We start from the raw sequence: 27,082 nt of genomic DNA on the forward strand, positions 1-27,082 counted from the left end.
CTTTACTCAGTTCATTACACTCTAAGTCTTCAAGACATCTGACAAATGAAATGTACGGTACATTGCTTCAGTACTGACAGAGTGGGAGTGCTTTGCAAAGGTACCTATTTTAATGTTTTTTTCCCCAGCAAGCACAGATCTGACAAGGCTTGCTACTACCCTTGGCATCCATGTCCCCAACCACCACAGAAATGTCAGTGAGCAACAACTGACCTGCGTTTTTTTGCTGCTGTCATTGAAAGGCTTGTCTGTGCTAGAAATGTGTCCTGTTTCAGCACCACACAATAGTTACAAGAGTAAAAGCAACAGATGCAAGTATAACCAGTAAAATGATGTTTTACTGTCTTATCTATTGTAAAGGAATAAATATCTTGCAATCAGTCAGCTGGGAAGAAAAGTAAGTATTTCCACCTCCCTAATCAATACCACCTACAGTAAAACTCAGCACAGACCAGGCTTTAATACAGCCGTTTGATGGATTGAGAAGGACAGATAAATTACAAACCCTCTAGGTCCAGCACATTCTCCTGTTGAGCCAAAAAAGCAGATCAAAAGGGGGCAAGAAACCAAAAAACGTCATTAACAGTTTCAAAGAAAAGAAAAGATGTGCCACAGATTCCGAGAAAGGATATAGTCAGGGGATTATTTAAGTATTGTAATCTGAATGAATTAGTACTTACAGCTCAGTGCCACCCTAGGGACTAAAGTCTCTGCTCAGATTCCAAGCCTAAGGTCAACTGAGAACAAGTTACAACCTATACAAACGCAGACAAAGCTTCCCCATGTGCTGAGGCAGCTGTAGAAAACTTCCCAGCTGCTCTCCTGATGGCCTGCCTTCACCTGGAGGGTCCCTGTACGTCAGCACAGAGCATGCACGTGATGGAATGTTTAATTAAATGCTGTTTTATTACAAGTGGTGAGACACTTCACCGTGGCCCTATGACAACCCTAGCATTTTACAAACCATTTCAGTTCTGTATCACAAGACACTTGTACACTTTCCAAACTGTGGCAGCAGTTGCAAACATGCATCTGGTCATTCTGCAAGATCAGTATCATACTCATTTCTCCTCTTCTTGAGAAGTAACATGGTGGCACCAGGAGCCAAGTGAAAAATGCACTGGCACAAGGGCACAGTGTATTACAGGGTTTTGCACATATACTGAAGACAAACCCTTCAAAATTCCCGAAGGTACAGCTCCAGAAACTGTTTAAACACTTGACGCTCTCCAGCCTTCCTTCTGACACGCTCCTCAAGGTTGCCATCCTTCCTGACACTTCAGCTAGATGGGGAGCATTTCCCTCTCTCCGAGTACGTATTTTTAGTGGCCATCTATCTATACAGTGCTAGTAAGTACAAACTACGATCCTCATTTACCCTCATGTTTCCCCCCCCCCCCCACCCTCAAACAATGGCTAGAGGAACATTTGTAACATAAAAAGACCTTACTGGCAGATACACTGCACATCGTGCAGTTTTGTCCACTAGAAGGTTTAGGGCTGAGTGGACCCTTTCACGTTAAAAGATCAGAGCACCCAGAAAATTCATGTAGTTCAAAATGGATACTTCGACTATTAAATAATTCCCTCCTTTAATCCTCTCCCGCTACTTCCAATAAATTGTCACAGACACTCCCTCAGTGACAAACAAAACCCTCAGCATTATGAAGTGCTGAAACTCACTGGAACCTCTTAGAAAAACTGGGTAGTGTGCTCCTTTACTCCTTTGTTACTGAGCATGCTCTTGTGCTTCTTAAAATACTGCTATTGGTATCTGTTTTATTTGCTACTATATAAAAAGCATTAAGCTGTGAAGGAATGGACTAGAGAGAAGCCAAAAGTGAAGGATAAAACAGTGACAGTTAGATGACAATAAAACAATCCAACTTAGAGGGAGGAAAACCCCCCACGAAGCTGTGGCCGAGTATTCTGAGAGCATACATTCAACCACGTTACCAGGCCAAGAATACTAGATTCCTTTTAACTGCCTAGACTTTGTAATTAGGGTTCATTCAAACAAGCTGCAACGCCAGAGAAATTTCCATCTTACAGATTTGGCTAATATTCTGTTCCAGCAAAACCAAGACCCCAGGCGAAGTGAAATACAACTCCACTGACATCACGCACAGCTGTTTTCCAAGGCCAGTGCATCAATTTATTCCATAATTTCTCTCCCATACACATGCTTCCTGGTGCAGGAAACTCAGCCTTGCAGCTATAGCGAGAGACAGGAGTGTTCATAAGCTAAGCAACAACTCTGCAGAGCAGGCTTCTTTCTGGTGACATTGCCACAGGTAAGGACGTTGGACAAATATTTAAAGAGCTAACAAATAACGAAATGGAATTGCAACAGGATTCAGAAACTGAAAGACCCGAAGTCATCCAGAGATGGGTAACAAGACCGACTGCTGCAATCTTTTCCAGGTCTTTCCCTTTGACAACTGTACTTCTGAGTTACCCTAAGTGTGCTTTGGTGCAAGGGTAAGCACACTACTTCATTAATATTAATAATCAGTAAAGTTACTCATGCTTACATTGAAGCTGGGCTTGATTTAGTGCCCTAAAATTTACATACTCTGACTTTCAAAACCTGAGAGATGTGCAAGCAATGGAATTACCAAATCCTGTCCTGGATGCGACTTCTACCTGCCAAGTGTCCTCCACTCACTAAGTGCTATTTTTTATAGTGCCTTTTCCCCCTTCTGCAGAGCAATGCAAGATTAACCTAACCCTTCCCACTACTCATCCAGCCAGAAAGTGGATTTGAACGATGTTTACTGCAAAGACTCATTTCCCTCATTTGTGAGACCCAAAGACGACTTGCTTACGTTGTGTCAGAAACCTGCGCTGCATCAACGTTCACCAGTACATCTGTCAGGTGCCACAGGTGACCATTCTTAGAACACAGTTTTGCAAAATGTCTCGGAGTTTATACAGATAAATGTTTTCTTGCCAGATTCCTCCACTTGTTTTTTCTTTAGGGAGAAAGTGGGAAAGAGGATAGGGGTTAGGAACAGGACAGGGAAGCACATTCCTTTACCTATATATATATGTGTAGCTGAATTTGCAGGGGCTAAGTTACCACTTCCACAGAGATGAGCATTTGTAAAGAACAAAAAACAAGCATAACAGTAGTTTGCAAAGGATGACTTGTACATGCAGGGCACTTAAAACACTCTTCCCTCCAATATCAGACACTGAGTCTTTCTGATACACTTAAGGTGAGAAACTACCCTGGAAAAAGACCCAATACAAAGACCAGCAAGGCTTTCTCAAGCTTACCTGCCACATACGAGAGCAAGCGAGGAAAAACATCCGGGATTGTCAACACAGAAGCAGCTGACTGGGACGTACCTGTCACAGCAACATAGATGGAACTGAGCAAAGAGAACAAGCTCCTGGCTTGCAAGAGTCTTGGCTGCCTCAGGGACCAACGGATACTTCCCAGGAGGAGCAGAGAGGGACCCAGCTCCTTTGGGGACCAAGGGACACTACCAGGAGGGGCAGAGGGGAAGCTGGCTCCCTTTGGGACCAAGGAACACTGCCAGGAGGGGCCGGGGGACAGCATACCCCAAGGTCTGGGCTTCCCTCCACAGGCAAACAGGCACGGCCGCTCTCAGAGAAAAGGCCGTGCCCCAAAACTCCCTCCCACCGCCTTTCCGTCACCCTTTTCCCTGTCACAGCAGAGCAAAGGCTTTTACCTGCACGCCTCCATGCCGCCCGGCCCGAGGGTCTCCCTCACAGGACCTTCCGGAACCTTCCGGGCCAGCTGCTCCCTGTGCAGCACCGCCCCTCGGGAGCAGGGCCGCCCCCCCCCCCCCCCCCGCCGCCTCAGCTCCACACAGCCACGGGCACGGCCTGGCCCCCGCCGCCTCTCCTTACCTCTGCCTACAAGAAAGCGGCTTTAAGATCGTCAGGGACCAAACCCAGCGCACAGGAGCTTCTACGAAGGACAGGAGTTTCGCAACAAGCAACGTAAGCGCTACCTTTTGTCACGTTCAAGGAACGGAAGAGCAAGTTCCTGAACAAAACGCCTGGCTTCACCTTTTCTCCTTCTCCCTAAATGAATATAAGTTGTAAAAAGCTAGCCACGGCCTAGGAAGGATTGAAACCCTACCGCCTGCGTCACTTTTTACAGCTGACGTGACATTAGAATGAAACCCGGTGACGTGCATATAACAACGCCGTGCGATAGATGGCTTCCCAGCCCTTCCCCTTGCAAGGACAAGGCATCGTTAACACAAGACCACTACTGCAGTAGGAACTGCATTGTTCAATTTATGCAGTAATAAAAATCCTCTTCAACCTTGTCCCCATAGGATTCATCATTTTAAGTCTGGAAACTTAGAACCTGTAGCAAGAAAGACAGGGCAGCCTAAGCCCGTTCCAGTTCTACGTTAAGTACAAGGAATTACAAAGCCGAAAGAAATGTCAAAATAAAATACCATAGCACGTGTTCAAGCCAGCCTCAGAAAAAGCACTTTCAGAAGCTATTTCCAGTAGACAAGAACTGACCTTCCCCTTACAAAAGGCCACGGGGTATAAATAGAGCAGCCTCTCCAAATATGCAGCTCCAAACTCCCATGTAATTTGTCATGAATACTTCTCCGTCTGCTTCAAGCACACTCAAACAACAGGGCACTCTTTTCTCGCTATACTCGGAGCACTAATTAGCTTGAACTGGAGTCAAAATACCTCACTATTTCTGAAAAATCACAGATCAAAACCAAAGCAGAACTAGATCAAGAACGCAGCCTTCCACAGTCTCCCTTTTGACCAAACATTTATTCTGTAAAGATACTCAACACCTCTCTCTGGGGCACTACAATATTTCCCTAAGTTTTCAAGATGCCGATTATCATGAACTGCAGATATGGAACGCTCAAATAGCCAGCTCACACAAATACATTATAATCCCTGATAGATGGAAGACAGGGAGCCACTACAAATGTACACAAACGTGTAACCTGATGCAATTTGAAAGCAAATTTTAGCTTTTCAGCAGGCAATGAATAAACAGTGAGTTATTGTGCATCTTCCTCTCTGCAATTATCATCCCTTTGGAATACATCTCTTGCCAGCTCTGAATCAGTTGTGTGCAAAGATGACTCTACTGGCACAAAGTAACATCTCTTAGAAAATAAGATGCATGAAACACTCGGCTACTGGGATATATATAGTGTACTACATCTAATTTCAAGCTTACACTTCACCAGTCATCAGGCCTCATTCTCCCCTGCACGTCTTCTGAACAACTTTGGTTCACAGGCAAATTTAAAAGACGACAACAGCATGCAGTCTTTCCTACTCTGTTGAAACTGGGGGAATGATCCTCTCTGGTTTAGAAGTTCTCATCTTTCTACTCTTCTTTGGCTGACACAACGAGAACTTACGCACACACTTCATTTTAACTACTTGTTTGGGCTCAGGCAGATCAGTGGCTGCAATACGTTACCACTGTATACAGAAAGCCCCTGAAGTCAAGACAGCCAAAACATCCTTAGACGTTCACTCTTATCAATTTGACTGCTTAACTTACGGAAAAAGATGCCAAAGTTACGCAGTATGGCCCTCGAGCATACATGTGCCTCAGGGAGGCAGAATATACTCTGGAACTGGACATGACGTTGGTGTTTTGTGTACTGTATATTAAAAATAAAATTACCTCAAAGAAGGAAAAAAAATAAAGCCAAGAAAGACAAGACAGCTTTGAAGCAGACAAGATGGCCATGCCGGCACCCCGTATTATCCCAGATGAAAAAATAATTCTTTTCCCACTAACAACAATCAACAGACACATTTCGCTTGCAGGCAACACCTGGCTGCTGTAGTGTAGCTTGGTTTTATTTATGTCCACAAATATTTCAAAAAAATTACAAAATACTCAAATGGAGAGAACACAGAAGTCACGATTTCTGGGTTTCTACTCTGTTTACACTGTGTTATCCCATGGCAAACTACTCATATATACATTAAGCTTCAAGATATATATAAATGTAGCAGTCAGAATGTACACTCTGCTTTAACGGTGCAGTGAAACAAGCTCAACCATGACGACATAGAACAAGAGAGACGTTTCAAAAACACTAAAGCAAAATTAAAAAATAAACTTTCAAAACAGAGGAAAAATAAGAGAGATTTCTTAAAGGAAATCAAAAGGTCTGGGTTGTTTTAACAGGGCATCGAACACCAAGATGGCTTCAAAAACCACTGCATGTAAAGTTGTAGTTAATCATTGGTCTAAAATGGAAGAATTTCAGTGCTTATTTACTGAATGATGGGAACAAAAAAACTCCCACAAATTATCAGAATGCTTTTCGGGGGGTGGGGAAGAAAGGGAAAAAAAAAAAGAGAGATCGATGAAAAGCTTTTGAACAGACTGCAAACTTCAGCTGAAAAAAAATACAGAGAGAGGACCATGGGAGGCAATTAGCTTTTTTTTTTTTTTTTTTTTTAAACAAGAACTATAGCTGAAAATAACAGCAAAAGAGAAGGATCAGAAGAAATGGCTGAACTCCCCCAAACTCCACACGGTAAAAACAAGGAGGGGAGGTTTAACTGAAATGTGCCTAATTAGACTTTTAAAGTAAACTGAGGCACTCTCTCTGCTGAGCAGACCGATCTCACTAGCTACTCCACTGTTAGCAAAAGTAAAAAAATGTTACTCAGAAGAAAACCATTTCACCTGATCACTGCAGACAGCGACTGAAGGCATTGACTGAAGCAGACTTTACCATCCTTGATTCTAGATTGACCTCACGGTTTCCAAATCTCAGAAACACTAGCTGTTCCTCCTAATACCTTCACAGAGAGTTCAAATATAGCAGATGGAACTGATTAAACGCTACTGCAGTTCTTTAGCACTGAGAAATCTGGAATGGAGGACAGAAAAAAAGGAAGATCAACATCAGCTGAAATAGTCCTCCTCTTTCTCCTTTACACTCTTGCCTTAAGTGAAGCTAGAATACCCCGATGCATATTTTTAATTGGTAAAATTGATGTTACTAACTGTCCAACAGTAATCTTTGGGCACTAACGCTGACACTGGTTTGAGATTCGTGAGGTGGATAAAGCACTGTGCATGCCATGCCTTCCATCAGAATGTATGATTAACTACAAGTTTATCAAACATGGCTCAGTACAGTCCTATGACACAACCATCACACTGAACAGTCTACAACAGCAGAGAGAGAGCACTCGTGAGTTAAGAGAGAGAATGGGGGAAGTTATGCACCAGCAGAAAAAATGGCCAGCAGATTCAGATGTCCATTGGTTGCATCACCCTCTGCTCTGGCAAAGAAAACCCATGGCAAAATAGTGGGGAAAACAAAAAAATTCTGCCTAGAGGGTAAGCAGAGCTGTCTCCAAAAGAATGCTCTCTGGCCTTCTGTGTATACCTCTCCTTTTACCATCCACATGGGAACTAGCCAACAGGAGTTATTCTGCATGGACCTGTTGTGTTGGGAATCAGTAAATGTTACTGTCCGTATATACGGTTAATCCCAAAGTAGTAAGTTCCTGAGATACAGAACACTGGTGGCAGTTAAAAAGTTTTTGCTTACAAAAACAAAACTAGAACAGTCAAAGAGAAATAGACTGGTCTTTGCAAAACAACTTTAAGAACACTGAGTTGCCTAGTTCACTCTTAAAAACATATCAAACTTCAGAGGCCAGAAAGAGCACATCCTCCAAAAATATGCACATGCATACAAAATTCTGGCTGTACTAGTTTGAGCCATGGAACATTTTTAAAAAGAGATTTTAGAACAGATTATTTCTTTGAACTTTTGCCTAAAGTCTAAAACCAACGTAGTTAAGACTATGTTTCAAAAGGTAGTAGGAAAGAAGTGTATTATGGCCACACTGAAAATTAACCCTTGAAGTAGGCATCAAAAGGGTAAGCTAGTTCCAAGGGACATCTGTACTGCTGAGAAACCCAACTCAACAGAAATCATCTGCAGAACAGAGAGATGTAACACGAACAAAAAAACCCCCAAACAACCAAACCAACCAAAAAACCAAGAACAGAAACAGTCATTTGCAACATTATCCCTGCAACTCCCTTTAATGCTTATTGTTGATATCAAACCAAATTTCAAGCTTTTACCCATTTGAAATTATTGATACCCATCATTCCCTTTAATTAAAGGGATAATTATATATATATATTTTATTAAAAAATCAACTCTGTATTCTGTCAATACCAGGTAGGAATTCACAATTTGTGATGTTACTGAAAATCAAGATAAACGTTTCTGGAGTTTTGTTTTGTTTTGTTTCTCCCCTCTACCCAAAAAAAGTTATTTACAGACTTAAAAAGCCATGCTGCAGAACTGAGCTCTCTTTAAAATTATGAAGATTTCCTACAATGTATTAAAATAAAAGTAGATTTTTATTATTATAGCACTTGGATTCAGAGCTTGTTATGTCACCTACTTGCAATCCTTGTTTTTTTTTTTAAAATAGCTATAGATGCATTGAGTGTCTCTTCACGCACAGTGACTTGTGTTGTGAACCTGATTCTAGCACCTACTCAAAACAAACTAGTAAGAAAAAAAAAAAAAACCAAGATTGCAGGAAGTTCTCTGAATATTCCACACAGTCCTGTATTTTCAATAGGCTTCTGAATACGTTGTCATGCAGGGAGACCCACACCAGTCTTGAGAAATCTTCTCTACAAATGAACACTATGCTGATAAGTCTCTACTTGTTGGGTGGTTGCTTCTGTTTTAAATATATAAAGAAATCTTTATAAGATATTCTTTTCCTTTTGTAGCTCTTATTGTACGTAAAAATGTTCCACTCCTTCCCAAGGACTGGGGTTTCCATAGCCAGCATTACAAATAAATAATTTATTACAACTGTTTGTCGCCTTCTTTCTTCAGTCGACTGAAAGAGAAAGAAAACTCATTTTAACAAAACGAAGGAGGTGTCATGACACTTCAGAGAGAGCCTGCCTTCCTGCTAACCTCACCCGGGTGCCCTGAAGGGAACAGAGGTCGCAACAGGACTTGTGAGCTTTCAGCACAAAAATGAGAGCCATTGTAACAGCAGTGATAACACTGTCTGTTGGGGGGGAAGCGATGACCTTTTGCTACTGAACTCCTTACATGTGAGCAAGATCACTAGTGCCAGCTCATCAAGCTTTAGCTTTATCTGCAGTTGCAGATATGACAGTCAGCTTCAGGCAGACTGGCTGCCCCCATGGCACAAGGCCAGCAGGCAATTTTGGATAGCTGAAGCAAGGACCGAAACATCAGAGTAACGCAGTGCAAGGCAGGTGTTTAATATGCTGCTTCCTATGGATCCTTGCTACTCATGCAGAATGACCCTTGCTAGGTGCTGGTGCCTTTTTCTTCTTAGCTGACATATTGTCAGTGGCCATTGCCAAACAGGAACTAAGGTGGTGTCGTATCAGGTAGGCCAAGAAGAGAACCACTCCGCTATCAACACCATATAGCATTCCGGGGAGAAAGAACTCACATGATTCGTCCAGGCATTCTCAGCTGGTAATGCAGGACCCGTATTATTCACACATTTCAACTTCCTATTGCCGTTAATAATTTCTTAAGATCTATTGAATCCCTCCCCTCTTCTCATTCATAAAGCTTTACCCACCCTCCTCCACTGTTCTCAAGGAAGAGAGAGTGATGTGGAAGCAGCAATCGTAGTGAGTATGACACTAGAAACCCCAATCAGAAGCAATTCTGCAATGGAAGACTCAACTAGTCTGCATCCTGTGCCAGTAATTTGGACCTAGCTTCCAATCCGCCCTATCACCTCTGTCCCAATTAGGTCGTAGTACAGCTTCACCATCTCCCATAACTGCATTAGGACAGTAACTCAGGACACAGTAAGAAAGGCAGTGATTCAGAAGAAAAAAAGATGCAATGTGGAAGAAGATGTAGCACCCCCGCATCTCCAAAAGCCTTCATTGCACCTCTCACCTGTAATAATCTTCCTGACTTGGTAGATGACCACCATGCATGTGAGGATGCCCATGCAACCACTGCTGCTCCATTGCCAGTCTTTGCAGCTCTGCTGACTGGGCATGCATGGCCTGCAGCTGGTGGGCTGCTGACATAGGAGGTGGAATGGCACCAGGCAGATCTCGTGGATAAGGAGTACCTAAGAGAGAGTTGCCCATTTTTAGATGCTTGTTTGCTATGAGGTCTGCAGAGAGTTGTCCCATGAAGTTTTTTGGGTTTCGTTTGGGTTTGGTTTTTTTTTTTTTTTTTTTAAACAAACCAACCAACCAACCTTTGGCTGTAACTGAAGTTACAGCTCAACTCCACCAGCTCCCCTCCCAAGAAATGCTAAGACCCAGAAGAAAAGATGACAGTTCAGATTACGAAGGTTGGCTCTTTAAGGACCATAAAATGCTCTCACCAAAGACTGGATGTCGGAGCATTTCATGCTCGTGAGGTGGCTGCCCTAGCAATGGGTTGGGGATGGTCCCAGGTGGATAGGGAAAACGTGCCAAATGGGGTCCAGCTGCTAAAGGATCCACCAGCGGGTGAACAGGTCCTGCTGAACCTTTAAAAGGAGGAAAGAAAGAAAGCAATCAACTGCTTTGGGAAGCATCGCTCACTGTTGGGAAATCAAAAGCCCTGACAGACTTGAGCTGGACCAGCATTTGGCCTAACCAGCATGTAATGACCAGGAGCCTAGCTCCATCCAATTTGAAACCCACTTCTCTACCTTCAACTGACATCAGCTTACCAGTCTTAACTGTTAAAGCAACAACCCAGGACTTTTATTTTCTACAAGAAAACAAAATCCACGAAGCAACAAGGAAAAACAATGATGGTCAACATTTAGAAAAATTTTCCCCCAAACTCACTCCTAGTTCCCCTTTACACACATAAAATTGAAGGATCACTAGTGACATTTAGTAGAGACGCACTAAAGCATCCTTCTGACTTTACCAATACTACTTGATAGGCCAAAAGCTGGCAAAAACCTTTGTTCGCAAAAGATACATTTTCACCATCCTTGTGTGGAGAGGGATGCCTGTAGACAACCTCTCTGGTGTCACTTTACCAACATAATGAATTCTCTTATGAGAATCGTGACAGAGACTTTCAGCTCAACTAAAGCCAGATGGTTGGCATGTAAAATGGCTAAAGAGATGAAGTCTTTCTCTCCTAATTTTTTTTTCCCAGCTCCTATAAAGGTAACACCAGTTTCAGCTCCTTTCTGGCTGTAACTTGTAACATAACAGCCTTTAGCGTTAGCAGCGTTACCAGTTCCATGACATCTCTCCTAGTGAATTCCCTTCACCCAATGGAGTCTCTACCTGCACACCAGACACCACTGTAAGGTGGTACTCTAGAACTCCAGTACTTTTAAAAACAAAACAGCAAACCTTTTACACTGACAGCATGCAGTCTCAGTGAAGATCGCTGTACTGTTACCACCCTTTACTGTATCACTGTTAATGGTCCACCCTCCCAAAAAAATAACTGTTTGCATTCCAGTTATCACAACCTTATACAGTACAGAAGTCACATCACATACAAGAAAGCAGGGATTTTGCTGCTTGAATTCCAGAGTCACAGTCTGCCTGTTTTGGGTAGACTTCTGCTAACAGCCCAGGAGAGAGGTTCCCTAGGAAACTGCCTAGCCCATTTCCCTAGGCTCACCTTGATGTAAGGGATCCTGCTGATGTAGGTGTAAATGCGAGTGTATGTGTGAATGTTGGTGATGGTGAGGCGTAACATTGAACATCTGGAGCCGTGCCAATGGGTCGTTTGTCAGTGATGCCATCCGCTCAGCGTGTATTCTCTCTGCTGCCAGTCTGTCAGGGTAGCTCATTTCAGGCCGTAACTGTGGGCCTGCCAGTGCAAGTCTCTCTCTTTCAAGGGGGTTCAAACCCGGATGGAAGGAAGCAAATGGGTGAGGTCCTGCTGTTGGGGGAATAGTCAGTGCACCATGCCTGGCAAAATGCTCCATGGGGTTAGTAGCTGGGTGCAGCGCATCTAGCTCTGGGGGCTTCACCTCAAAGCCAGGTTTCATCCTCTCTCTCAACTCCCTTTCCCGGATTTCTCGCTCCCGGATTTCCCGCTCTCGCAGCTCTCGTTCCCGAATGGTGGGATCCACATTGTAGAGGCCAGGCATATGGTAGGCCAGAAGTGGATCGGTGGGGTTCAGGGGGACAAAGAAGGGATGATTACGGTTTGTTGGTGACATGACATGAGGACGGGCATATTCACTCAGTGTTCGTAAAGCAGGTGTATCTGGACCAATGTAAGGTGGTACAGCAGCAATGGTCGTTGGCGGAGGTTCAAATGAAGGTCTCATGTGTGCTGGCCCGCTGAGCTGAGACTCTCCAAGACGGCCTTCATGGGAGGAGCTGGATACCTTCTGCTGCACAGAACGGGGGAAGAGAATTTTCATTCAAGACATTTAGCTTAAAAACACAGCAGGTACACACTTCCTTTCTTGTGCTTCAAGCTCTAAGAGGAGATAAGTTCAGCCTGCTGAGCCTCACGACTCCCGCAGTTGTGTGCTCCAGCACGGTTTGTGCAAGAACTGGACTCTGCCTACCCCGTAGGCCAGAAAATAGCTACTTAGCGTAGCTTTGAGGCTGCCACTACAAACTGCTTTACAGCTACTGGAGCAGCAACTAGTTGGTACATGTCACAGCTATGGGCAACAGCTGGCTGGTACACGTCACTACAGACTACCAGTCTTGTTTGCACTGTGTTCTTCCTCTCCTCTCCTCCTCTCCTCTTCACACTCACTTGTATCCCAAAACTTATTAAACCCAAGGAAACTCATCTCCACAACGTGCAACACAACAAATTCCACTCCTTTCATGTCAGGACTTTGCATCTCGCTCTCCCCTTCTGTACAAGAGCAACATAGCACTTCTGGGGAGGGCAATAAGCACGGTTTACCCGCACAACTGCCCAAGGATCCCTGTCCCCAGAATAAAGCAAAGTCCCCATACACGACGCATCCCTTAAAGGACAGACCCTATATCCTGACTTTTATAAACCTACAGAAACACATAGCTCTGATTCAGATCTCTGAAATGCACCAAGGAACGGGAAGATTTTAGCACCTTCTTTTTCAGCATCAATAATTTATTACCAACCTACCAATTCTGTGGGTCCAGAAGTAATAATTCCTTTCTGACAGGCCACAGAAAAACGGATTACTTGTATTGGCTCTTTATACCAAGACTGTAGTTTGGGTCTCCCCATTTAAAAAAAAAAAAAAAAAGTTACGTGCCTTTAATTAAGTTTACTTCAAATTTAAAAAGTCTTCAGATCCCCTTTTTCTAGCAGACAGCACTCTTATGCCTGCACAGTAGTACAAGGTACACAAAGGCATTCACTATATCTGCACATTGTGCTTTTCTACTGCAAGTGACCATAAATACTTGGCCTAGTTATCCCCAGCTGCATTGGCTTCCCGCACATCAGAAACAGACCAGGAGCAGAAACTCTCCATTTCCTTTAAAGAGAAGAAAGTCACAGGCAGGCCAAGAGGTGCTCATAGCTGGTTGGCTTTCACTTAATACACAAGGCTCCCATATTCACAAATACCTGATTGCACACGCATTAAAGCGCTTCTGGGGATTTGCATTCTGTAGTCACCATCCAGGTCAGATCCTACCATGCCAACTCCCTTAAACAGCTCTTAGCTACAAATAAACCTACCGCAGCTCTTTCTGCTTCTCTTTCACGCTCCCGCTCCCTCTCTCTCTCCTTTTCTTTTTCTTTTTCTCTTTCCCTCTCTTCTCTGGCTTTCTGCTCTGCTTCCCTTTTGGCCTTTTCAATGGCCTCTTCTCTCTTCTTGGCCAGTTTCGATCCTGCCAGAGGCATAAAGTACAAGTCTGCTCTCGAGCACGAATTGTAGCCACGGTCCAGGTGCTTATAGAACCTGAAAGAAACAAAACAGAAAGAGCTTAGCCCTGGGAAAGATGCAAGAGTCTGGGATTTAAGAGCTGCATATCCAAAAAAAAAAGTCCCTACGCTTATACAGTAGCACTACCAGCTTCCCTGAAAGCCATGAGAAAATTGATTGTACCGTATTACTCCACAGACAAGCGGAGTATAAAACCCCTCTCACAATTACAAACTGTAATGCCCTCTCTGAATATGCTGGCTGAAACAGCACCTTTCCAGAAAAACAGAGCAAAATCATGGTAGAAAGAGAGGCTGACAAGACGCACACGTAAAAGGCACTCAGCTCCCGCAGAAGCTCATTTCTCAGCTTTTGGGAGTGCCTCGCTGCGCAGAAAAACAGAGCGCACTAAGAAAGCCCTGCTGACAACCTCCGTACCTGGCTGACTGACTAGCGTGACTTGGTGTATCCACCACAGTAGGTTCTGGTGATGGACTTCTGGGTGGAGGGGGAGGGCTTTCTGGTTCCTCAGCTTCATCCGGGACTTCTTCTTTGATTTGAATAGGTGGTAGCGTGCAGGCTGTCACCACTGGCACGTTTCCACTAGAAGCTGCTGACGTGGAGATGGAAGTCTGAAGTGGGATGCCAGGCACAGTGGGTGGCGTGGAAGTGGAGGGGCAAGAAGGAGGCGTGATGGAAGGTGGGCCTCCGGGGACAAAGGGGTGCTGAGAAAAGGGGGGCTGCGAGGATACCTGATGGAGTCCAGATGGGGGGTGATTAGCAGGCGGGGGAAGGCTCTGACTCTGTGTCAGTACAGGAGGTTGGGCTTGCGAAGACTGCAGGGGTTGGCTTTGAGGCATCAGCTGCAAAGGAGGAGGGTGTGCGGATGGAGGATGATGAGTCGAGAGGGAGCTCAGAGGTTTTAAAGCAGGTGGTGGAGGCAAGTTGGAGTTCATTGAGAACGGAGAAGGGCCAGAGAGATGAGGAGGGTGCTTATGGGATGGAGCAGTGGGGAGCTGAGGGATTGGGGTAGTAGGGGGAGGTTTGATATGAGGCATGGCCATGGGTGCAGGCGGCAAGGGCTGCTCCCGCGGAGGCTGAGCCTGCTGCAGTGAGGTTGCCGTTGGCAGGACAGGCTGCGTCACCTGAACCTGGAGAGCGGAGTGAGAATGAGACGGTGCTTGCGTCTGAAGGGGAACCTGAGACTGAGATGACTGAGTGGGGAGGGAAAATGGCTGGGAAGGTACAGGATGAGGCAGGAGGGGCTGAGCCTGCAGGCTGTGAGGGGCAGGCTGGGCCTGGCTGTGGAGCGGAGGCTGCGAGTGAGGCTGAGAAGAGGCAGGGGTCGGCTGGCTCTGCGACACGCTCAGAGGCTGCAGAGGCGGGTGGGGTGATGGGAGCCTCTGCGGGTGCAAAGCGGGGGCCTGCTGTATGTGAGAATGAGGAGGGGGTGGTGGTGCGGGGGCCTGGGGCTGGCTGGGGGGCTGGGATGCTGACGGCGAGACCTGCGGTGGAGCCGAAGCAGCGCTCGACACCGCCGGCAGCGATGCCGGTAACTGGGCTGATATAGGTGGCGTAGGTGGAGGAGCCTGGCCAGAACTGCTCTGTGCCTGAAGCACTTGGGGCTGTGCCTGCAGCACTTGCTGTTGAGCAGATGAATCCGAGTCACTCTCATTGTCTTGAGGGCTAGGGATGCTGGGTGACGTGCTCCGGTTATCCTGGTCAATGTCCTTGGGATCACTGCTCCCTTCGTCATTGACACTGCGGCTGTCCGAGCTCTCGCCTTCGCCCTCACCCTCTGAGGGAGAGTTTGGCCTGCTGATCTCCTGCGGGGAGAGGGGGAAGAATAACCACCACGCGTGAGGAAACCGCACAAAGAACGTTACCAGCATGCCACAGGACGCAACCTGTTACACGTGCTGTGCAAACACAAGTGCAGGTACCACCTTTTGAACCTCGCGGGGCTTAAAACAGCACAGGCAACGTAAATATCCAAAGGGAAGGTGCAAAAGACAACGGAGCTAGGCGCTTTTTAGTAGTGTCCAGTGACAACGGGCACAAACTGAAATGCAGGAGGTTCTGCCTGAACGTAACGAAACACTTTTTCACTATGAGGGTGACCAAGCAATGGAACAGGTTGCCCAGAGCAGCTGTAGACTCTCCGTCTTTGGAGATACTCAAAAGCCATCTGGACGTGGTGCCGGGCAGTTGGCTCTAGGTGGCCCTGACTGAGCAGAGGGGATGGACTAGATGACCTCTAGGTCCCTTCCAACCTCAACCATTCTGTGATTCTGTAATATGGAAAGCTCAGTGCCAAAATTCCCAAATCCTGTGCACAGAGTGAACCTGGTCAGGTACACGGAGACGAAATGACATCTTGAAAGTACTTCAATTGAGCTTTGATACCATTAAGTTAAGAGAACTCCAGTGGTGGTTTTCTAACTTGCCACAGAAGAGGAAAAAACAAATTTCAATTAAGAAAAATAAAGGGGGTGTGTGTGTGTAAAATAATCCAAGTATACTATATGGTTGATATCGATATTAAAACAACAACAACAAAAAGACTTCTGGACTTACCCCGTATCATTCCACTGTTTTTCAACAGAAGGAACACATTATAATACTGGTTGCTTTCCAGCCACAGATTAAGTTACAATTTGCTGTGGCTTAAATTGATTTCATGTTTTTGGTTTGTTACTGGGTTTGCACCCCCTCCCACTCTCAAATCATTCTCCTAAAAGAAATATTCCTCTGTGGGACTCACTTGAGTTTTGGATTTTTTGGCATTGGACCTGTCAGGTTCCTCTGTGTCAGAAGCTGCCTTTTCCCGCTGCCTCTTGGAGTTCTTGAGAGGAGAAGACACCTCTTCTTTTATCTTCTGCCACAAATGAAGCAGAACACAACAGTTACCAGTGATGTAAATGCAAAAGTGAATTGACCGTATGCCAGTGCTACCATATTTAATACAAATAAGCGAGAAGGGTTCCTATGGAGCAGGAGAACTGATCAGAAGTTGAGAAAGTCAGTATTTAACAACAACCCAATACACATCTGTCCCTCTGTCCAATTACAGGTTGCAGGGGAATCTGTTCAGAAGCTGCTGCTCTATTCTGCCATCTGCCACGAGCAACTTCCAGAAGCCTTGCATCTACGTAATGCACTAGCCACTCCCTCTGGAGGTCAAATTTAAGATAGAAGCCAAAACAGACTGCAATTTTACTTCTGCAGACAGAAACCCAAGGGGCAGTTTGCACACAAACCCTGCACACATTTCTGAGACAAGCTAGTAGGAAAAAGGCACATCAAGTAAAGCATTCCTCATCGTGCAGATGCGGTTTCGAGCTCTGGAAGCGAAGGAGTATTTTCAACAAAGCAGTTGTCTTCAGCTGTGCAGAATGAGGTCTATCAGGAACTCATAGCAGATCAACTGGCCCAGTATACTAAGAGACCAACACCAGTTGTTAACAGAGGATGGAGCAAGAATTTCTGCAGTAGACAGGCACAGGATAAGCCTCCTTCTACAACATGAAAGTCTTGCTTTACTCCTGATATTTTGAGGGCTATTTTTATATCCCCTCAAATATAGGGCTAACAGTGAGTAGCTATTACAAGATTACTACCTTCTTTCATGGCCTGGGACAGCATTATACATCACATAATTACCTAACCTAACTTCAAATTTTGCTAAGTTCTCAGTTTTATCATGTGAAAACTTGCTCCATACTCCAGTTTTGACTTGTGGGTTGTTTTTTTTTTTTAAATACTTATTTTTAACTTGCTACTTTTCAATTTACACTGCTTAATGGCAAGCCTTCCCGCTTCATCTGGCTTTGTTTCTTCAGTACTCTCTTGGAAAGGCACTTATTCATTTAAAGAGACTAAACTGTCAGCTCGCTCTGAAAAATCAAGCAAATATACATACAGAAAAACAGTAACAGAAGTAGTCTCAATTACTACATATTCATATTCCTTTGTAAACAAAGATTAAGTACCTCTTAAAAAAAAAAAAAATCCCCAAAACTGTCTACTTGCCTCAAATATAGCATTTCTGATCTGTATTACTTCCATGAGCCTCACGCTTGTATTTGCATCCAAAATTGAAGGATTAATTTATCATGAGAGCAGTAAGGTTATGTGGGGATACTTCAATGGTTTTTATCACTACACATCCTTATGTACAGGAACAAAGCATCAGTCAGATGCACCATTAAATTTTTTGCTTATCCACACAAGTAGGAATTTCTAGGTCACTGAGAGATTCCCTGGCCTCCTAGAATCTGCATCTCATTTAGCTGACTGAAGAGGCCTCAGGTGTCCAGTCCTAACAAAAAAGAAGAATGGGAAAATTTTACCTTGGTAGACTTCTTCACTGAATCTGCTTTGCTGTCATTACTGGAGGTGCTGGCAGCGCTAGGAGAGTTGCGGCCACTGGAACGGATGTCTTCATTAATAGGTGAGGCTCTACCATCAGGGCTGGCTGGCTGCTTTTTACGACCACTACGTAGTGTAGACATCTATTTGTTTAACAGAAATAAAAGTGTATCAAAGTCAGCATTTGTCCAGCCTCTTCACCTTTTTCTGCCTTAGATCAGGGACATGGATGGACCACTCCTGCTAAGAGCTTGAAAAATGAAAAACCAAGAGCATTTAACATTGTTACAGTTTTTCTTGAAAGCTCATCTGGACTTTAACATAAAAGGAGGCAAATCCTTTATTTGTCTACTCAAAAACATTAAGTGCTGATTATTTTATTCAGTAGTGTCTGCTAGAAATGACAACATTAGAAAGACGTTCCAAAGCTGCTGCTGTTTGCATGCTAAATTTTCTTCATAAAATGCACGCACGCACATCTGTAAGCGTGCATACCCAGACAGCGAATGAGGTAGGAGGGGACCCTCGTGTTCCATTAAAAAAGAAAGTCTATCTGTTGGCATTCAAGCAGTCAAGACCCGTTTCTAAAATCACAGATTCAATGTGCTCCTGCTATGCCATAAGGAATCACAGTAGAGTATATTTCAATAATTAATGCTGTTCCCCTCCCAGTTTGGCAGTTTTTTGGATGACTGGCTACCATAAAAACAATGAAGCCAACCTTACCTGACAGTGTAGCCTCACAAGATATTTATAAGCAATGGTCATATCATCATGATCAGAAAGATGGAGGGGGGAGGGCAAGGAAAAGAAATCTATCTGCTGCTTTCCATCAGCCAAAACCCAAAGCAAACATCAAATTAACTGGAGCTGCTGTCAGAGTTCTCACAAGTGACTTGCTCACAGTAAGGCTCCTGGCATTTCACTCCGAGTAAAAACTCTGCGACAGAGCTCTGCGACACTAACCATAGGAGCAAACTACAGTTTTCTGTAGGGAAGAGATTTTAACTCCAGTAATATGAGGACACCACATGAATGGGATTTAATTTTTTAAAACTCTTCCTTTAAAATAAGCCCAAGGGCTTCCCTCTGACAGGATCCAGCTGGAAGAAGGATACATACTAGTACAAAATCTGCAACGACACACTGGTCAAATGCCCTCTTACGACGACGGTCCACTGCCAGTCATTAAAAACGCAGAAATAACAAGTTTGACTAGAACTCGCAGAAGAGACATTTAAGCTCATTTTTCCAAAGTAAGCCTCAACCTCAGCAAATCTCACACTTGCATACACGAAAGCAGCAGCGGGCACGTACCATGGCAAACAAGCAAGATGGAGAAAGCGTCATTTTAGAATTTTGACTACCTTTTTCCAGACAACGCCTCCTCTTTACAGAAGAAGCTGCAATGCAAGAGTGTTAAGCCTACCGAGCCTCGACTCCGCCTTGTCCTCATGCTATGCTTTCCACTAAGTCCATCATCTTCCTCTTTGACAGGCTTAAACATAAAGGGTGGAGGGTCTACAGGCTTCTCAATGGGTGGCAGCTCTCCGTATTTTTTGAAGTGAATGCGACAATCAGTGCACAATAAAATGTTTTCTCGACCGCCGTGGTGCCAGTCCTTGGAGGCTTGGGGCAGGAAAAGCAACAGCTTAGAAATACGCAATATACCAGATAACTCAGCACAAACAGATTGCATTATTAAAAACGCACACAACTAGGAAAGTAGCTGCTTTTCTATGGGCAACAAAGAGAAATTTCTGAAAACTTTGTCCTGTTTCAGGCTTAGTCTGTGTTCCCGTGCACATCTTCAATATTCAATTTACAAACTATTTGTTTACTTAAGCAACCGCAGCTCTGAAAACAAAGAAAGAAGCATTATCTGCTCTACTTGGGAGCTAACAGGCAGCTATTATTCTCCAAAGCTGTGGTTTCTTAAAGTGAAGTGAACTATGAACTTCTCATTTCCTTTCCTTCCCTTCCCTGCTTTGGGGCTCACACTTCCATGCCATGCGTATGCCCAAATATCAGACAACCTTCAGGAAGACCTACAGGAATGGGGCTGCTGCAGAACAGATTTAGTGCAGCATAAAGAAGTTTTGTGTGTGACAGTCACAGTCCAGTATTGATTTGCTGTATCACAAATTGATTATATAGATTACAGATTATGTAGATCTTTTCCCTGTATAAACGTCTGCCTCTCAGGATTCTCCTTTGTCACGGCAATATTAATTTGCAGTGGCAAAGCATGATTAACTCTGCTAGGAACGCTGCATATTTTAGCCGATTCAACCCCACATTTTTTTGAACAGCTGTACGTGCACATGAACTGCTCTTGCTTGAATGAATCTGCATTAAATAGGCAGTAGCAGAATGGAGAGAAATACAGCAACGAATTGGGCGCATACTGGTTGTGAAGCAGTGACGACAGGCGTAGCCCTTCAGTTCCTGTTCACTGTCCTCGCTGTCAAAGTCATCTTCACTGGCCGAGCTCAAGTCCACTGAATAAGTAAAGAACAAGGGAAGAAGAGGAAAAAGGAAAATAAAAATTCAGGATTTTCTAGTTCCTTCTACTTGACTAAAATAACCATTAATAATAACAGTTCTCACATAAGTTTTGTGACTTCCTACAACCACCTTGCCTTGGATGGCCATCATTTCTGATTTTGCAAACTACGCAAGGCCAGACCTCATTGGTCTACAGATTAAAGGAAGATTCCAGGAACGCGCCAAGTCATACAATTCACAGAACTTTTGATTCAGTAACACGGTACTTTTCCAATTAAGTTGTCGTTCACATACTGTTCATGCTTAGTTAGAGGGGCTGTGCTCCAAAAGAGTAATTTTCAAGACAATGGAGGTTCATCTCTACAACCCGGTCAAATTGAAAATCAAAGATTCTATACCTAAATCCTACTGTTACTAGATTCCATGGACAGATACTGTGGTGGCTTTTCTGGCTTTTATTTTGTTTCTAGACTTCATCTTCTAAACCAGATGGGGACTGCCGCTAGGCTCTACTAGACAGTGGCTATATTTAACCCAAGAGCTCGAAGCGTTTTGTGCGTGGAAGAAACAATGCTTACATATAATGTACCTGTTTGAAAAACATGTTGTGATTCTTTTGGATGAGAGGTACTACAAGGATACTACCAGCTTTCCAACCCTTACTGCAAGCCTCCTTAAGAGTTTTAACCCGTGGCAAACTTAACATTTTGAGAATGTCATGTTTCGAAGAAGTGGAGAATATGGAAAGGGTCGCTTCCCTTTGTGGCAAACAGCATATAGCAAATTAGCCGATTACAAGGCTGTGAGCTAAAAAGCACCATCTAACCCACTGAAAATCCGCAGACATCAAGAAACTGTATCTTACCCCCTCTTCTAAAACAACTCAGGAGTAAATCCTTTCATATTCAGAGCACTGCATTTTTCTAGCACCACCCCTATAAATTCGCAACATAACAGGTCTATAATTTGTCACAAGCAGAAAGCCCTGTGGCTTCTTTTGTTCACATCTTTAATTAGAAGAGAACTCCTTGATGCAAGAATACTGTTTTTCTAAAGTTTCCAAGTGGGTATTTTGTAATACATGCAGGTTATAGAGAGGGAGGGATTCTACAGTACTTGCCATTAGCGTTTGTCATCAACTCATTACCCTTCAAATTAACACAGGGTCCCATTTAATAACAGTAGCTGCTAGCACTACTGTAATTTCTACATTAATTCTTGCAGGTGTTTAAACCCTGACTGCAAAATTGACACCAGGCTAGGACTTGCTTTCTTTTACTAAATTGATTTTTATTCTCATCCTGCAGTCGGATCCATATGGATGGGTCCTCCCAGCCACATATGCTCTGAAGCGCTGAGTATCTTGGATCGAGCTGCAGAGTCAAGATCCTCACTTCTTGTGCACACGGAAATCAGCAATAAATCCAATCAATTTCAGCTAGGAGAAGCTAATGGCCCTTTCTTACTGCCTCGCTAATACCCTCTCCAGAATTCTCTGTCCTGCCTGCTCACCACATTCTCCACCTCCCCCATATCAGCAAGTCCGCCAATTTCTGCCTTCCACATAGTCCCTTTTCTTTAGAAGGCATGTGAAATGTGCTGGGTTTAGTCCATAGAAAGACTTAAAACTCACAGGGTAGCGTAAGCCTTTTACATAAGGATAGAAGTTTATACATCCATATGGACATTACTAGTCATAATAGTGCAGTACTTTTCACTGGTTTGGGTAATTATTCTTTGTTTAGATGCTTCTGCTTCAGTCAAGGCCAAAGTTCTTCCAAGATGCGTGAAGATACAACAGTGCTGGCTGCAGCACGCAGTCTGAGATCAAGCAGAAGGTATGGGTCACCAAGTAAGGATGAAAAGGACTTCCTTCCGAAGGGATGAAGGACTTCCTTCTTTTTGCATTTCCTAATCCCCATTACTGTAATAAGCCCAGAAAAAATACAACACAAAACCAAGGAAAGAGTAGGGAAATTCAGTACCGGGGCAACGTTTCCATCCTTACAGGATGCTTTTATGTTTAAGAATTGCACAAAGCACTTGGTGATCAAAGACGCCTACCACATTCCAGCATAATGGTATAGGAACAGGAGAGGGCAACTGCCTGAACTCCATTTCCTTGCTTCATTCACTTGAAGGTACAGCACCATTACATTAGTGTTGCTCCCTGCATCTAAACAAAGATAAATGCATTGCTTTTAGCTTCCACTTACAGAATTCACTGGAGGGGGGCCTGGAGGGAGTGTTGACTGGAGTGGAAGCAGTTCGAGTTTTAATTCTCCGAAACACAGCCTGTCTTCGATGCCTACGGTGGGCTCGAGAACTTGCTGCTTCAGGGGTTTTCTTCCAATAGTAATAGAAGGTGATTAGTTCTCCCTGCAAATACAGAAGGAGTATGTTAGAGGGGCATGCAAATCTGACTTGTCAGCTTTTTTCCTCCCTTTTGCTCTCTGTATGCGTGCACATGTATTTTTGTAGGAAGCTTCATGATGTTATTTCAGCCAGACAAAAGAATCCTTCAGATCAGACAGAAAAAAAAATCCTCCTTATTTTGTTTGCTTTTGCAGGGGAGGAACAGAAGTAAATAAATGCCTTCTCACTCCTCCCCTAGGAAAGAAAAGAGGTTGGGCAGTACGTATCCAGCTTCCACCTGGACGCTGCTGGCACTGTTGGTCTCAGCAATTCGGAAGGGGGGGCCCTTGCCTTGCTGTCAGCATCCTGTTGACATCTCTGCACAGCTCAGGAGGAACTGCATCCGGAGAGGTACCACCTTTCAGTGAGCTGTGAGAACAAGTAACTGATAACTGCTAAGAATTCTCTGGTGTTTACAGAAAGAATAAGGATCAATTCGAACAGATACTGCCATTTTGTCAACCTACATTCTGCGTACAGGTATTTTTAAACATTCCTGCTTAAGAAGCTGAAAGTTAGAATAAAAACGTATTCAACAAGAAGTCCATAACCGTAACTCAACCCTACTACAGTAAATTGTGTTTTAATTTGAATATATATGCCCACATCTAAATTAATTAAGCAGTTAAAAGAGCACACCTAGAGAAACGAGTGATAATTTCACAGCATAATGAATCTGGCTTACATTCAAAAACTGGAGCAGCTGCCATTCAAACTAGCGGATGTAATGCCAAACTGCAGAACAGCATGTGGTTTTAATCTCTTTTCTCTTACTTTGAAACCCCACCATTTCCTGGCGACTTGTCTGCCTCTAAGGTAAAAGGTGTTGTTTCTTTCAAGTTGCAAGAGAAAAATGGAGAAGTTCTAACCAGCCCCTTGAAAAAATCAACATCAGAACAAACATACCTGAATTGCCCACAAAAAGGGTTTCTTTGAACTGCATTTTATGCGATCAAATAACATAACCTCAGCCTGCTCCCTCTGTGGGGAAATCCTGCAGCCTATACCCAGGGCAGATCACTCGAGTTAACTCTAATAAAGACACACCCTTAATGGAAACTCTCCCAAGGGCCTCAAACAAGCAATTATAGCCATAACTCACATCTGTACCACTGAAACACTTGAAAGACAAAAGGAGGATGTTGTTCTAGACATTAACTGCTGACATTTAAGACAATTAAGAATTTTACCAATGCCTAATTTAAAAATAGAAACACCAGAAAAAGAACACAACCACAACTTTGATTTCTGGCAATAGACAGAATAGATGCATTTTTAATCTGCACTGCTGTAGACTGGGATTGATGCTACTGATCTCCACCACAGACTGCAACAATATTCACACTAAATTGTATTCACAGTGATACCTGGTGAGGAGGAGGAAGGAGTAAGTGGGCAAAATTAATCGTTACCTACAGGTGTTGACTCTGAAAGGACAAAAGCCCTGCTAAAATCAAATAAATAACATAACCCTTTCCTGAAGAGAATCTAAAACTAAAATGGGTGCAGGCTGGTGACGAGCATTCAAGCTATGTTAGATCTGGGAAGAACACAAGAGTTCTGACACCCAGCACCCTGCTCTGCTTCTGCATGTTCAACTGCATGTGTTTGCTTTAGAAATACCATTTCACTTTGAGTCCATTAAGTGGGCTCAAAGTCCATCCGGCACAACTGTTTGTCAAACTGAGGATATGACCTGTGCCAGGAGGCAGACAAAGCTCTGCAGAAAAGCTTATGCAATGCTTTTCAGAGGTAGAAAGTCTCTTGCAAATGAAGCCAGCCACGTTTTACCTATAAATTCATTTATATCAAATCTGAGGTGTCAGCACCAAGGAGCAAGTCAGTAAATCCCATGTCTTTGTGTCAGTGAATTAATGTGTCCTCTGACATACAGCAACGGCAGAGTGCAAACCAATCTGTTTTCCTCCCATCATAAAATAGGAAATGGAAACCTATTTGAGCTCTATTTACACATCGCAAACCCATCAGGTCCCAAGGGAAGTCTAACAACTTATACATGCACTACATCATAAGCCCAACTTCTCAAAAAGACATGGTATATATTTCTAAAAAACACTAACTTCATGATCATAATGCTTTTTTTCCTAAGACCCTCCCAAAACTGCACAACTGCATGCCGATAAATATGAAATAGAAGTTTTTTCAACAACTAGGTTTACTCCATCTATGAAATCTGCATATATTAAAGGACTAGAGAATATTCTGTACTTCAAATTCGTCACACTGCACAGCTACATGACTCAGTAAATGACTCAACTTTCTGACAAAGACGCCGAAATAAAAGTCAGAGAGGAAGCATACACGGAGAACGTTAATGTTATATACATACACACAGGTTAGACATGGAGTACACTGAAAAAATTCCACGCCAGATCTTATTAGCTGCCTGGCTATCTAATGTTATATTGCCTACCTAAGGGATTAAATGCTGGAGTGGAGTGAGTCAGGTAGGATTAGAAACGGCATACTGGTGTCTGCACGGGTGGCAGAAGCTTCAGCACAAAGGAATAATTCAGGAAAGCTTTGGTTCTACAAACAGGGAGTAAAAACAGCTTCCAGCTTCACTGCAAGTGAAGTCAAATGAACTTTAATCAAACATGCATAGTGTGCTGCCGAAACCCATTGCACATAAATTCAGGGAACAAAAGCTGTTGCAGAAATCAATAGCCTACTGAAACATTAACACAGGCAAGCATTGATCAAAAGGCCCTTTTACAAAAGGCAGCCTTGCAAATTAGCTGCTGTTTTTGCTTGCAAGCAAACAGAAAAGCATAAATGCTGCTGACATGAATGGCCTATAATGATCATTTTGTTCCCGGCGATCTCACCTCACCTCACCACAAGGTCTCGCAGTCAACACATCCTACATCTCTGTACTATAATTGCGAACAGCATGATGAACTGAGGCAGTCTGGTGCTTGTTCACTGGGGGAGGGCTGAGAGCAGCTGCTCTGAATCTGTTTTTCTGGGTAGCAAGTCTACACCCAGGGGAACAGTCCTAACCTAACAACCTGCAAATATATGGTATGTCTCCTTTGAAGTTTTTAGTGCTAGGAACTGGGTATTGGTAGCAACATACGCACTAAAATCACATGACATAAAGCAGACTGAACCTTCCTTCATTGCATCATTATACTTGTTTGACTTAAGAGTGACATCCCCCTCGTTTCCAAACTTCACAGATAAATTAATTAAGGAAGGGGCAAGACCATTGAGGCAACTACTACCTGTGGTGAGGTCTCTGGCTGATGGTGGAAGAGAAACTCAAGGCATGCAAGCCAAGTTCAGGGAGGGCTGAACCTGCTGCTTGAAACAGCAACCTTGTTTATCACTCTCTAATCCAGTTTAGTGGCCTGAAGAGCACAGACCATCTGAAGTTAGGAGGAGACTGTCTCCTTTTGCAATAAGCACAATCCAACCGCTTCTGTCGCCCTCTTCTCTTCCCTGCACCCAGTAACACGCTCCTGTTTAATCAAGCTCTGGGACCAGCAATAAAACAGGCTTTAACAACCACTGCAAAGCCTCACAACGAAATGGTAAAAACTTAAACAATGCATGGCCCAGCTTATCACCACTTCGCAGGTGAAGTAGCAAAAATTGTATATGGCTGCACATACATGGATGACCCGTAATGCATGTGCAAATGAGAAACACGAGTATTCAATGAAGCAGTCCCTCATAGCACAGGCAAAACCATTCTTCAGCAAAGCTTCCAGGCTAATGAATCAAAGCAGTGGTAACATTCCAGATATTTGGTGGTGAATTGTCCAGCAGGAAGGGTTTCCGTGTCCTAGTCACTACTTCTTTCACCAGAACTGTCAGCGGGCTTCCTCCTGTCCCTGAAATCCACCTCATCTCAGACCCCAAATACTGACGTTGCTGACACAATTGTCCACTTGTACCACTTACA

General features: G+C 43.8%; 1 protein-coding gene across 6 annotated transcripts in view; it reads right to left on the bottom strand.

Annotated features, from left to right (window-relative positions):
* Positions 1 to 5,799: 5,799 nt before the first annotated feature.
* RERE (arginine-glutamic acid dipeptide repeats) overlaps positions 5,800 to 27,082 on the bottom strand; it is a 257,327-nt gene continuing 236,044 nt past the window's right edge. For 4 of the 6 annotated variants that reach the window (XM_030017393.1, XM_030017392.2, XM_030017394.2 and 1 more), the window contains 11 exons: positions 22,953 to 23,115; positions 20,637 to 20,729; positions 19,658 to 19,857; positions 18,210 to 18,371; positions 16,622 to 16,735; positions 14,296 to 15,683; positions 13,671 to 13,893; positions 11,646 to 12,369; positions 10,390 to 10,536; positions 9,948 to 10,128; positions 5,800 to 8,889 (listed from right to left, as the gene is read on the bottom strand). In XM_030017393.1, the coding sequence (XP_029873253.1) occupies positions 8,856 to 8,889; positions 9,948 to 10,128; positions 10,390 to 10,536; positions 11,646 to 12,369; positions 13,671 to 13,893; positions 14,296 to 15,683; positions 16,622 to 16,735; positions 18,210 to 18,371; positions 19,658 to 19,857; positions 20,637 to 20,729; positions 22,953 to 23,115 (3,429 nt within the window). In that variant the 3' untranslated portion in view covers positions 5,800 to 8,855. The remainder of the gene's footprint in view (positions 8,890 to 9,947; positions 10,129 to 10,389; positions 10,537 to 11,645; positions 12,370 to 13,670; positions 13,894 to 14,295; positions 15,684 to 16,621; positions 16,736 to 18,209; positions 18,372 to 19,657; positions 19,858 to 20,636; positions 20,730 to 22,952; positions 23,116 to 27,082) is intronic. The other 2 variants (XM_030017396.2, XM_030017395.2) reach the window with 2 other exon arrangements.

This window comes from Aquila chrysaetos, chromosome 6 (assembly GCF_900496995.4).
Source record: "Aquila chrysaetos chrysaetos chromosome 6, bAquChr1.4, whole genome shotgun sequence".
Taxonomy (NCBI): domain Eukaryota; kingdom Metazoa; phylum Chordata; class Aves; order Accipitriformes; family Accipitridae; genus Aquila; species Aquila chrysaetos.